The sequence below is a fragment of the Hyposmocoma kahamanoa genome, unplaced genomic scaffold (assembly GCF_003589595.1).
Source record: "Hyposmocoma kahamanoa isolate Upper Pololo Valley unplaced genomic scaffold, ASM358959v1 120, whole genome shotgun sequence".
Taxonomy (NCBI): domain Eukaryota; kingdom Metazoa; phylum Arthropoda; class Insecta; order Lepidoptera; family Cosmopterigidae; genus Hyposmocoma; species Hyposmocoma kahamanoa.
This window is the reverse complement of record NW_020653415.1, coordinates 520,268-534,534: the sequence shown is the minus strand read 5'-3', so window position 1 is coordinate 534,534 and position 14,267 is coordinate 520,268. Positions and strand designations below refer to the sequence as shown.

The following is a 14,267-nucleotide window of genomic DNA, read 5'->3' as shown; positions in this document are numbered from 1 at the left end:
CTGGTAAGCATGGCATTGCACCAAGTGACGCGATCCATTTTTTAAACCTCAGTCAAATTGTGTGGGATCCACCGAGAGCACAGCTTGTTCACACCCAAATGTTTGTGTAGTATTGATTGTATTTGACTCATACCTATGCCTAAAGATACCCGAATCTCATGGTATGTCACATGCCTGTCTGTTTTGATCATACGGCGCACAGCATCGATGTTTTTGTTGTTCACAGCAGTGGAAGGCGACCATCACGAAATTCGTCACTGAGATTCACACGATCGCGTTTGAATTCTGCAAACCAGCTATAAATAGTCGTCTTGCATGGTGCTTTATCGCCAAAAGCCAAGTTTGAAACCAAGCGAAGCTCCGCAAAGCTGTTAAATTACACTTAAAGTCGTAGAAAATCATACTACGAAAATTTTCACGAGTTAAATCCATGATGATGTAGACAACCAATTTCTAAAAATATGACGCCACAATGTAAAAACAAGTGACAGTCAGATGAAACAAACTGTATTCTACAGACAAAGAGTTCCATTTTCAAAAGTTGTAATAATTTTTTGAATATTGTTTATGTAAGTGGCCAGTTCCGGAAACTTATAGTGCGCCCTATGTATAATTATACATTCAGTCACATGCACTTCGGCAGACTAAACCAGGTGTAACATGTTTCTTTTTCAATAATACTACAAGAGATAAAATTTCATAGGAATATCTCTAAGAAACTGATTTTTCGTAGATACCCTTAGTAAAAAATTAAAATTTTAGGATTGATTTTTTTTAATTTTGTAATAGGAAGGGAAATTTAGTCAATCATGTCAGGCGCCGCGCAAACGTGTGTTGGATAGAAGCAACCGCCAACTAGAAGCGAACTTAAATTTTCATACAAATTGCGGTTGCCGCAATCGGCGACTGTGTCGATTTCATATCAATTGCATGAATAAAATATTCGCTTTTAGTTGTATCTTCTGTTTTCATTATGAAAGGGAAAAACAAGTTGAATAGGTATTTTTTAATGCCGAAAAACCAATTCTCTCCTCCAACTTAAATGAGTTTTTAACTAATTATAACAGTTCTTTGGTTCACTGGAAAGGACAAGTGAAACCATATTTTTGGGACTAAATTGCGTAGTACAGTCCAAATTTTAATATTAATCTTTGGTGAATAAATTAAACACGTGTTTTTGTCTTCTGGATCTTTTTACAGATCCCATGGCTCCAGAAACTTTTCAAACAAAGAAAAGACAAATATACGCGATTTAGTTCCGGAAAAAGTTTTCTTTTCGATTCTAACAGATTAATTACTTCAGTTTCAGATTTGGGCGGATCAGATGGATCAAATGAGGATGTTCTCATAAAGGTCGGTAAACGTACAAATCTCTTTAAGTCTGAAACAAAATACAGAAAAGAATGTTTATTTATATATTTTTTGTGAAAATACTCCACTAGTTTGTTATAACCATTGATACAAAGATCAAACAAACTCAAAGAAAACTTCCTTCGATCCGGATGGACTCCAAATGTTACTGGTTCGTATCCAGCCGGATTAAAGAAATTTTTCTTCAAGTTCTATACTCAATACTTTATTACGTACCATAATCTAGTACACAAAGTGGTTGATAACATGACTTACAAAGATATGCACCCTGTAAGGGCACAGCAAAAGACAAAGTTTGAATAAATTAAACTTATACCCTAATTAACTAAAACCTTATTCTATTTACTAAAGCCTTTAGATTATTACAGGCTCATATTGCTTATTGTAATTATACTATATTATGTATTAAATATTTATATTCTTAATTGGACTTTTTTGAATTGTTCGAATTTGAACCTTTGTCGAGTGAATAAATTAAGAACCATACTTCATTTAGAAGGGTATAGAAACAAAGTCAACTCTGTCCTAGAGGATCCAAATCAAGGAAACGAGATCCTGTTCGTTTCAACATCTTCTTGCCATCTATTAATTACAAAAATTTACTGGCTGTTGGATGGCGTTACAATTAGCAAAATTGAACAAAAGCGAACAAAAAACAAATGGTAACACCCTAATAAAAAAACAAAAAACGATGGACACTAACGAATTTGCTTCTAATGAACGGATATTATCGACTTTGCATCTTAACAGGTGGGAATATGGTAATTTTGCGTCTAGCGATTCCGCCATTTTCATAAGTTGGGTAAAAGACCTAAATTTGTATCAGCCGAAACGAAAATCTTAAGTAAAGAAAATTATCGAACCATGTTTGTTTATTTTTATACCAAGTACAAGTAGGCATCATAATTGACGAATGAACTGAGATATTAACTTATATTTTTCATCAAAATGTTGACATATTGCAAACAAGAGCAATCTTTTCGGTGTATATCTGTAAACATGTAGTCCAAAACAAAAACTACTTTTAATAAGCAAACTTTTCTCCATGTGCGAAAAAAAAGTAGTTGACAATAATATTTTAAACTGACTAGCAGATCCATCAAAATACCTTTTGATGGATCTACTAAATTTTCAATACATTGTAGGGTAAACGTAGGTACCCGTTTACCCTACAATGTATTGAAAATTTAGTCTAGTTCAAAACTCACATATTTGCTTTTTCGCGGGTTCTCTTCCATGTTTCTGAATCACGATTATGTTACCTAGAAGGTCTTGAACAAACTGGTTGCACATTTTCTTCCATTTTCAAAAGATTAAACAGTAAAAACAATAAAACTTTCAAGCGTAAGCTCTTCACGAAAAGTTAAACCGCCATATTGAATCTATGAAGTAAAACGCATTGTGGTTGGTTGAAATGGACAATATCGTTTTTGTTTCTGACCCAATCATGGACATTGTCAAGTTTGCGTCTTACCCCCGTTGTTCGGAGCGATTTTCGGAGAGTCTATACGTCTCTGCACCTTGAAGCAATAGAAGAAACAAACAAAATTACATTCATAGTCATTGACTTACAATTATATGGACGTCGGGTCCGCGCTTAAAAGTGTCCGAACTTATAGGGCGTTAAAATCGCATACAGAGCGTCATTCACGCTTTAGTCTTCGTTTGTTCGACTGACGGCGAAGCAAGCAAAATTAAACAGTACTGCGATGACATTACAATTTAAATTCATCGTTTTAGCTTTTTCATATTCCTTTACATGTCACTACGTTTCAATAGGTTGACTTGGGACATTTTTTTTCGTGGTTTTTGTATTAGACCCGTCGTCCATTTATTTTATGTCAATGTTCATAGTTTAAAAAAAGTAAATTTTGGACAGGGACGGTTTTGCTTCTATACCCCTCTTATTGTTAACAATACAGACAGTACGAGTTGTAGCCAACCTATGCCTGGCAGAGCGCGCAGGACGAGGTCTAGCGGACGTTCACGCTGAGAGAACTATCAAAGCATTGTTGAGCTGTTTACGTTTAGCTGAGAAACTAGCGCAAAAACCGGTAAGAGCTTGAGCTCTAGAATGTAGATATAAAGAACATCTTCCTTGTAAGATATAAAGAATATCTTCCTTGGTCAATCTCAAATGTGGATTGGCTATTGCCGCAAATCGAATAATGGCACTTACCGAAAACATGTGCTGCTGACGTATTTTTATGTAATAAAAGTAGTAGGCATTAGAGAGTTCTAGACATCGAGTATACATATAACCAGAAATAGAGACGAAATAAGGGCCATCCATCCCTGGCAACTCATGCGATGGTCCTTATTTCACCTCTATTTCTGGTTATATACTAGATGTTATATCCTTATATTTTGCTAACACGGTTTAAGCAACCGCTACTGACGATCATTGCAAAATCTTATTTTTTATTTTAAATAAATAATTTTTAATTTTCGTTTTAAGTTTTTCATCTGGCCCCATTGGGAATCCTCAATAGCAATGAGCACTATACTTACAAATCGTAATATTTTAAAATTAATCAGGTGCAGGAACAGTCCAAAGAGGAACCACCTAGTTGGATGGAACGGCACGATGAACTGGCAACAGCGTCTTTGGCGACATTAAACAACATCACTTTCTACCGTGAACCGCCCGATCCTCCAGATCCTTTGGACGAAACCCTGGACCATTTGTGTAAAGGTAAACCGCTCACAGCGAAGACCAGAAACTACATTATGATAAATTATTTTTTTAAATATATCCTCAATTTTACTATATATTTTTTCCAAAGTGATTCATTGATTCAACAGTTTTAGAGTCAGACTCAACCAAAGCCATTTGAAGTTGTAATAGTAGACTCTTAAATACGAGAGTTGTAAAATTTCACATTATGCACACTTCGTATCATGTACCGTATTATTTTTATGACTTTCATATAAGAAAGAAAGAAAGATATATACAAATGACAAAAGCACTTTTGACGTATCGCATGTGGCTTAATTACACCAAGGGTATGATTAAAACGACTATTGTAAAGGTTCTTTATAAATAACATTTTGTTCACATTTACAATTTACAACATTTAATTCAAATCACGACTTTGTTGGTAAGTCAATGTTTCAAATATCATAGATAAGAACAACTTGAAAGGACAAACGGGTCATTGCCAAGGATTTTAATAATAATAACGCACACTCTCATTGGCCCGCACTAGGGAAACCCTGTATCGCAGGTGCTATGGACAACACACAGACAATCACAAATTACACCTAAACTCACGAGAGAAATAGATGTAGGCCATACAAATATTTCTCCCGGCCCGCGAATCGCACCCGAGACCTCTGCGTGGCTAGAGGCGGGCGTTTAAACGAAAAGCACTTAAAAAAGTTAGCTTTTTAAAATAAGCACATAAGCACGCTTTTCAATTTAAGGGTAAGCGTTAACAACGTGCTTAAGTTTCAAGTCCCGCCATCTATATTATGTTTTCTAAACAAATTGATTCATCAGTGTGAATAACAATTTTGTAAATAAAACTCGTATTTTACAAATAAACTTACTTATCTTAAAACCTTTAGTGGTCTACTCTTGCTTTTCGCTGTCAACACAACGTTGCATGCTTTTTTAAAAAAACGTTTAAAAAAAGCGCCTAAACGTTTTTCTAAACGATTTTGTAAGCTTCAAACCAAAAAGCGTTTAAGTTAAAAGTGTTTAGAAAGTCGCGTCTTTAAAAACAAAGCACGTTTTAACGTTTAAAAAATAAGCATTTTTTCCCATCTCTACGAGTGGCAGTCCAGCACGGTAACCGTTCGGCCATCGAGGTAGTTGTTATATAAGTACGCAAAAACTGTGTAATAACTTTTATTAAAAGATTGAGCTTTGTTTGAAATAAATAAATGACAAGTTTCGAACATCAACCGAAAACAAAAAACACTGATCAGGTGATTTTTTTCTAAACGCTTTTCATTAATTAATTCCATGAAACTGGCATAACGCAGTTCGTAATACTTTATTGAGGTTTAAAAAATATTTATTTCTCATAAGAGTTATAACAACAATTCACTTAGATGACAAATTTCACATCCTCTTTACAATCACAATTTACTCCTGCAGCTGTAATTATATTCGCATTCGCTCATGCACTTACATATCCAATAGGTTATTTTAGATGCACCATTTACACTTTACTATGTATATTATTACTCTCAGTGTATAATTTTACGCAGTCATTATATTTTTGCTTTCAAATAATCCCTCTCGTTGGACCTGACTGAAAACCAGCGCCTTAGGAAACTTTGGCATATGCTGAGTCTGCACACTTTCACTGCTATGACAATCATGTTATGTTTTTTCAGCGAATAAAATGTTTATCTATCTTTCTATCTAACCATGTTTGTCAAAATTCGAGCTATAGCGTACCCATCTCATACCCTCAGCTTATTTTGTAATGTAACTAATTTATAAATTACGAATACGTAAATTACTACTAAAAATACTTGAAATTAAATTCTCAAAGACTACAATTTTGTATACTATCACATACAAAGGTAGTGTATGATATATTTTAATTTTTAGAAATCCTAAGTAGTGAAGAAATTTATTCTGTTTCCAAACTTAACAGATATAGGAGTGAGTGCATCTGGATGCGACATTGATAATTGTTTAGAAATATCGGTGCTATTAAAATATCTTATTATATAGTTTCGTGTTACTTAAAATTTTAGTTATTAGCTGCTGCCCGCGACTTTGTACAGGTTTCCTCACAATGTTTTCTTTGGTGGTGAAGAGGAACGCGCAAGATCAAAGACAATTGTGCAATATACGAAAGAACTTCATCTAACAATTCGATTCTAAGGGCTGATGATAGTTTATATATTTGTTCAGTTACGTGTAAATGGCTGAGCGGCTCAGGTATGGCGTCATGCGAGGCGGTGCGGGCCCTCGGCAATTTGACTCGCGCTACAAAGGCAGCGCAACTCATTGTGCTGGAAGGGGCTATGGAAAAACTCGTGCCTTTCTTTCAACACGGTCAGTAATCAATTCTGTCCCAGATTGTTGATAAAACAAATAAAAAAACCGTAGTACCTCGTGGTGTCCCTCAGGGTTCCATTTTAGGACCAATTTTGTTTTAAATTTATACAGTATTGTAACAGTAGCAGTAACAGCGCCTTCTGAAAGAGTTCGTCCAGGGAAATACTGCCGATTTACCTATTTCTAGCGCCAAGCTGTAATTAAGAATTATTGCGTTCCAGCTTTGCAGGGCATGGGTGCTGGTGAAATTACAGGGACGTGGGACTTGTCAGAGTGACGGGCGCAGTGGCAGTGCCCCTCCGAGCTTTGCGACTAAATAGCTCTAAGTCTCAAGTTGTTGAGAAAACAAAAAGATCTTAGTACCTCGTGGTGTCCCTCAGGGTTCCATTTTAGGACCAATTTTGTTTTAAATTTATACAGTATAGTATCAGTAGCACTAACAGATCCTTCTGAAGGAGTTCGTCGTCAGTTCTGGCGTCAAGAAGTAATGTGAGAATTCCTGCTTTAAAGGGGCACTGATGAAATTACAGACACGTGTGACTTGTCAACTTGTCTCAGGTAGACGGGCGCAGTGCATGCCCCTCAGATCTTTGTGATTACAAGCACTGTGTCTCAGGTTGTTGATAAGACAAATAAAAAAGACCGTAATTACTTGTAGTGTCCCCCAGGGTTCCGTTTTAGGGACAATTTTGTTTTAACTTTATATAGAGAAATAGCTGCGGCCTTGACCGAAATGAATTCGTTCGTTTTGAATCCTGGATAAACAAACTCCATACACATACCAGTCAAATATAGTTTATCTTCCACGATTGACTATTTCTTTCAAACAGACGACGCAAGTGTCCGCTGTGCAGCGGCAGGAGTTCTTGTAAACGTATGCGGCGCTGGTGTAGAATGTAAAGAGGCCACCGAAATCGCTTCGCAAGCGTTATCCTCGGCTGCCCGAACAGGTGACTCGCCTGCGGCTGCGCTGCTAGCGAGAGCCTTGTGGAACGCCCATGCGCATAGGCCGTTGAACGCCATGCACGCTAACCACGCTGCCACTGCCTTAACTATGTTTATAGGTAAGTAGTACTCTATTATAAATTGTAAGACTGTGCTGCGCTCCTTGTCATAACTAAGGGTCTCACCAATGGTTGCCTTGAGCCGATCAGAAAAATCAACCTAATTTTCTTGAAACCATTGGTCATTATAATTCCATTGAAACTCTACTAATATTTATTGCAATTGTTTATTCAATCAAGTTGCTATTGAATGTCGTCAGAAAAATCTTGTTGAAATTACCCCCATTAGCAGCGCAACATAACTGTTACGTAAACTGTCACTCCTCCCGCACCGCGCAGCTACCTCAGGAACCGGCTCAGTTAAAGTACTTAAGTGATTTCCCGAATCCCGAAAAGATACGGGACAAAAAATGTACCGATCATTATTGTGCTCATTAGTCATTTAGATATCTAATGTACTATTAATAACGCCTACCAATAAACTAGGTGCATTTTCACTGTTCTACAACACTCTCGACGTCTGTTTGTGTGCCAGATGCCTTTCAAGGTTTCGTAATCAAATTAAAAACTTATAGAGTTATCATATGTTGAGTGTGTGCGTTATTATTATTACTGTCATATCTCTATGTCTCTCCGTCCGTCTGTATGTTACAGCCCATCCTCTAACTCACTTATGTACTTCTATACTACGTCGTTGACATTTCCACGTCTCCGAAGTTCCGTGATTATAAACATACAACCATAAAAATAAAAAATGCAATACTTCCGGGACTCTTTTATTTTTTAATTTTAGTGAAACAGCGTGCTGTTTGGCTCCGATATTTATCGAGCCAACAGATTGTGCAATAAAGATTATTCAAGTTGATAAATTTCGGCACATGTCTAACAAATTATACCTAATGAAAGGAAATGAATTCTCATTAACATTAATTATGAATTCTTGAGTACACAAATTGACAAACGCAACATTACGATCCCTATCAGACAATACCTTTTGTGTTTAACCCGCTCACATTCACGATTGAAACTTTTTCATAAAAAAAATTCATTGTTATAAAAAAATCGAATCAGAAACGCATTGGAAGATCACTAATTGATTAGAATTCGAGCTGTCAAAAGTTAAATAAATGGTTGGACCGAGTAATAATAGCGCTTACTAATGGATTTGCACTGCTTGTCAACACTATTTGTGTGTTTAGCCAATTTTGTGTGCCTTTCAAGGTGTCGTAGACAAATTAAAAACTCGTATAGTTGTCATATTTCAATGTCTGGTCTTAGGTCTGTATTTTACGTATTAACGCCTGCTGATAAAGTAGAAGCAAATTTCACTGTTTTCTCTTTTGTGTTTAGCCGGATACTTTTCCAAATTTCGCAATCAACATCATTTAACATCAGTTTAGTAGTAGCTTACTCAACCGGCATTGAACAAAACCGAAATTAAATAAAATGCATTTTTTTACATTTTGTGTGATAAAACACAAAGGAAAAGAAAATATAAAATTTTAACACTTTGTCATTAACTAAAAAATCAAAGATAAAGAAAGAGAAGAAAGCTTTTGCAATTAAAGTCTTACGAAATTAAAAAAAGAACGAAAAATCAAACTCGAAAGCTCGATAGACCTGTATGAATGAAAAGTAATTGTAAACTTGTTCGTCGGTCGGGGTTAAAATTATACTCGACTCGAAGTCAAATGAAGTTTCTATTTTCAAATTAGACCTAAAATAGTAAAATAAAACAACCGGCCAGTCTTTTGAAAAAACATTGCGGTGTGTGTATGTGCTGGTATATTATGTGTATTCTCGTGTTTATCTATACGTATTTCTAATTATCTAGCAAACAGATAAAGAATGTATGTGAAATGTACGCGATAACATATCAGTTAATTAACAATTTATTATCGCTAATTTCCTTGTCTTGCATAGATTGTTTTGATATTGCAGAACAGAATATAATTATAACTTTTTTTTATAAAACTCAACGATGACTGGAACGCATTATGGAAGACCTCGTCAAAACGAATCATTTGAACCCAGAGTAACTATATGCTGTTGAGGACCCATTTCCATCATAAGATCAACTCTAGCCATCGAGTATATAACCAGAAATAGAGACGAAATAAGGGCCATCCATCCCTGGCAACTCTCAAAACTTTTAAATATCGACCCTCGTATGTGCTGAAATCACAAATTAGAAAGCTGAAATAGTACAACGCCAACAACTTACCTGTGTGTACGTTTTCGTATATTCCACGTATTCGTATATTCTAACTATGGGTCAATTCCATTCGGTGGTGTGGGAAAAACAGCAAAACATCTAATTACAAAACAAACGGAATGACATTTCATCGGTAATTAAATATTAAATATGTAATTTTTAAATTTTTGTCCATTATAGCAACCCTCAAGTTAAATAATTGACGACACCCGTCAATTGTGCAAATTCGGCCTGGCCAATCGGAGCGCAGGTGTCACCATAATGATTTGGCAGAATAGTTTTCAAACAAATTAAATGACATTTCGTCTCCATTTAACTGCCTCCGTGGCCGAACGGTTACCATGCCGAACTGCCACGCAGAGGTCCCAGGTTCGATTCCCGGGCCGGGAGAAATGTTTGTATGGCCTACATTTATTTCTCTCGTGAGTTTGGGTGTAATTTGTGGTTGTCTATGTGTGTGTCCATGGCACCCGCGACACAGGGTTTCCCTAGTGCGGGGCTATGTTGAGTGTGTGCGTTATTTATTTATTATTTATTTATTTATTTATTTCTGGTATATACTCGATGACTCTAGCTCACCAGAATATTTTATTTTCATTACAATTAATAATAATAATAATAATAACGCACACACTAAACATAGCCCCGCACTAGGAAAACCCTGTGTCGCGGGTGACACATAGCCAACCACAAATTACACCCAAACTCACGAGAGAAATAAATATAGGCCATACAAATATTTAACCTAAATATTGAACCTGGGACCTCTGCGTGGCAATCCGGCATGGTAACCGTTCGGCCACGGAGGCAGTTTATTACAATTATTGCAGTTTTATTGAAATCGATTAACAAGAAGTGGGTGAAAATCAATAAACCGGATTCATGGGGTAATTTGCCACCCTTAGAGGTAGAATATTTTCATCAAAATTAAATAGGACCACTGTACCTCAGTACATTCAACAATAAAAGAACCATGATGTCGGAGTAATTGCGTAACATATGTACAAAAAACATACAGTCGAACTGAGAACCTCCTCCTTTTTTAAGTCGGTTAAAAAATATAATAAAACCCTAAATAATACAGACATATTCAGGTTATCTTTACATGGTTTTGAAGAAAGTAAGAGAACTTGTTTTTTCTTACTTTTATTTGCGATATCTAGTAAAGACATGACATTCTTGTTTATGTTTGTGGAACTCCAAGCATATTTGTTCTATCAATGTTTAGCACCTACCTGTTTTATGGCGGTTTGTTTCACTTGAATGAAATAAGAATAAAAAAAAATTAAAAACTTAAATACAAACTTCCATAGTAGTTTTTTTTTTTTAATAAAATAAATAACGCACACACTCAACATAGCCCCGCACTAGGGAAACCCTGTGTCGCGGGTGCCATGGACACACACATAGACAACCACAAATTACACCCAAACTCACGAGAGAAATAAATGTAAGCCATACAAACATTTCTCCCGGCCCGGGAATCGAACCAGTGACCTCTGCGTGGCAGTCCAGCATGGTAACCGTTCGGCCACGGAGGCAGTTATAGGTATTTTATACCTACTAACCTTTTTTAAGTCACACATACGCGTCAAGCGCTTTGCTTCCTCCTTCCTAATTCGTAACGGCAATGGAATACACTCGAAAATTGCAATTTAGGAAGGAACACAAGCATTTATTAAACAAACGCGTGCCATCGTAGCTTAAGAATCAGGTGTGATAGCCAAGCTACTGCCAATTTATGAATAAAAATTAAATCGTAATTTTATCGTATTTTGATCCACACACACAACCCATGATTCTGAAGGACTTTCTCTAAAGAACTCATGTTTTCTCTTTCGCGAATTTTCTCTTCTCCCGTTTGAAAAAAAAAAGACATTTAAATGTTACCTTCTTACGATTTTCTACTAAACTTCTTTGAATACCAAAAATAAATAATTCAAATAAATACTCCCAAAGAATTCGTCAAATAGAGATAGGAGCATACGAGAAAAAAATATAAGCAGCGAGTCAATAACATTTGAACTAATCGTAACGTCTATTTAACATACGTATCAAAGATTTGCAATCGTTCGGCATTGACTCTACAAGAAACGTTGTCGTATTTCGGCGCGCATACTGTGTGACTCCGTGGCGCAACGGTAGCGCGTCTGACTCCAGATCAGAAGGTTGCGTGTTCAAATCACGTCGGGGTCAAAATGAAATTTTTTAATTATATTTTTTACATATTTTTGGTTTTTACAATTTTGTTTTAATATTGGCATTTTCCAATTATTTTACTGATATTAATAAAATTTTTTACTTCGATCATATTTTTAACGACTTGATATTATGTCTCTAGGCACTGTATAAAACGCCTATATAATATGTTATGTCTGTGTCAATAAAATATCAGCATTCAAACCTGCCGAAATATCTTGAAACAACCTAATTGCAATAATTATAAAGCATACTTTTGATTGTAAACAAAATTCGTTGGAAAATAATGAAACCTTAATATAAATCGCTCAAAGTTGCTTTTAACAAATGCTCAGATATCGAGTTCTTAGTTATATAGATTTTAAGACTTTCGTGGTTTCGTGGTCACGGGACCATCGAGCGTGCAACCGTTCCGAAATATCGGGAAAATAAAAAGAAGTCATACCGTGGTAAGAAACCTGATACTAGTGTTAATCATTGAGTTCTTAGTTTTTCGCGATTGTTACACATAGGAAATGAAACTATTTTTCCGGATTTAAATCGCGTATATTTGTTTTTTCAAACAAAAAACAAACAAATGCTCAGATTTTCTTCGTAAGTTTCAATGTTCTTATAGTTTCCGATGACTAACCACTCTGTAACATAAAACAACCATTCGCTACACGATAAACATGCTAAATTTAACTCTACCACTTCGATCCGAAAGGTAATCCAGCGCGCTTATAAATAAATGATTATTCTCTAAGTATAAATTGTAGTACTTTTATCACATACTGTTGTATTGAAGTTATAATTAAATTGTAATAATTGATGGCAGACGACGAGTCAGTGTTCGCGGCGTGCCAAGCGACACGCGCCGACCGTCGCAACAGCGAGCCAGGCATTTCCAAACATTTGAGGGTATGTTCTCATATTTTTCATTACGTTAGTCATACAGTGCACATACACTTCTGTTCTACTATACACTGTAATTTACCATTTTCAATATACCACACGGCTATGCCCCACGGAGGGAAAGTAACTTAAATACTGTAGATAGAAAATTTTACTCAAAAAAGACTTATCGAGTTCTTAGATTTTCGCGATTGTTACACATAGGAAATGAAACTATTTTTCCGGATTTCAATCGCGTATATTTGTTTTTTCAAACAAACCCTGACCTGTGAGAACCCTAGTGCACAAATAAATAATGAATATCGAAAAACTCGCACGCCTAGAAAATGCCTCGCCTCTTCAGTCCCTTCGAGACCGTGGACGTTGCAATATGTCCGAAACGTCGAGTTAAATAAAATATGTTTTATACGTGATTAAGTCCCGAATTAAAAATCAAATAATTCGAACTGCATTCAAAGATTTTTAAATAATCACCTGTCTGAATCGAGAATAAAACCCGCCAAATATGCAAAAAAAAAATGTTACTATACTGATCGATCGTAAGGATTGTTTTCTTGGAAATAACAGGAAAATAAAAGGAAGATCGTGAAATTTAACGTTTAATTAAAATAATTAGATAAATTTAACTGCCACTTACAATCAATTTAAGTTATCAAATGCTCAAAATGTGTCACATTGTGTAATATAAAAATTCCCAAACTTTTCATATTTCTCAAGTTCGTACTCATTAGTAATACTTTGAAATGGTAATGTCAGTTGTTATGAGCGCGGCAAAGTCAGAAAAAAGGATATTCATTTTTCTGAATAAATTTTCAAATGAAATGTTACATTACAGGTTTTTTTCCAATCTGACGTGTTCGATTCCCGGCTCAGACAGGCGATTATTTAAAAGTCTTTGAATGCAGTTCGAATTATTTTTAAAATCAAAACGAAGTCTTCTTTCACTAAAATTTTCTGTCTTATAGTATTTAAGGTACTTTCCCTCCATGTGGCTTCGACGTAGTACGCCTTTTAAATGTATTCAACTGTATACATGAGGGGACGAGAGACTCGCTTTTTTAAATAAATTCGTATTTATATTTGGTTTTTTCCTTAGTGCTTTATGCCCATTTGTAATTATGACATATTTCTACAGTCTTAACTTCTTCAGTTCATCACTCAATTAAACTTCTGAAGCATGTAAATTCTTGCTCACGTGTCTATCGCAACCTTTGCGTAATGAGGTCACATCTGCAAAATGACTGAAATGACTTTTCTTATTACATACATTACACCTTTGAATTGTATTAAACAATGAAAAATTAAAAACACTGAATGAACACTTGTATTTTTTTCTACTCGTTAATTTGCAAAGATCGTTATTTCAAAATTTAATTACAAGGCGATAATTCACTATTACAATGAACGACACGTGTATGACGGTATATGGAAAGACAACATGGCTCTAAATTCCACACAAATTTGATTCTATAGCAAATAAGGTTATTTGAAAAGAGCAATCCTTATTGCTCGTTCTTCTGAAGGAAGTCTGCATAGTGAACAAGCAGTAGCTTAAAAGTGA

The 14,267-nt window shown here is 35.5% G+C and overlaps 1 protein-coding gene and 1 non-coding gene across 2 annotated transcripts in view; both read left to right on the top strand.

Annotated features, from left to right (window-relative positions):
* Window positions 1-14,267, top strand: part of LOC113240134 (armadillo repeat-containing protein 2) — a 33,316-nt gene that overhangs the window by 16,972 nt on the left and 2,077 nt on the right. The window contains exons 13-18 of the mRNA XM_026477361.1: window positions 1,304-1,353; window positions 3,294-3,425; window positions 3,910-4,066; window positions 6,248-6,391; window positions 7,225-7,458; window positions 12,630-12,712. Coding sequence (XP_026333146.1) covers window positions 1,304-1,353; window positions 3,294-3,425; window positions 3,910-4,066; window positions 6,248-6,391; window positions 7,225-7,458; window positions 12,630-12,712 — 800 coding nt within the window. The remainder of the gene's footprint in view (window positions 1-1,303; window positions 1,354-3,293; window positions 3,426-3,909; window positions 4,067-6,247; window positions 6,392-7,224; window positions 7,459-12,629; window positions 12,713-14,267) is intronic.
* On the top strand, window positions 11,738-11,809 carry Trnaw-cca. Its single transcript has one exon. It is a non-coding gene; the product is annotated as a tRNA-Trp (tRNA).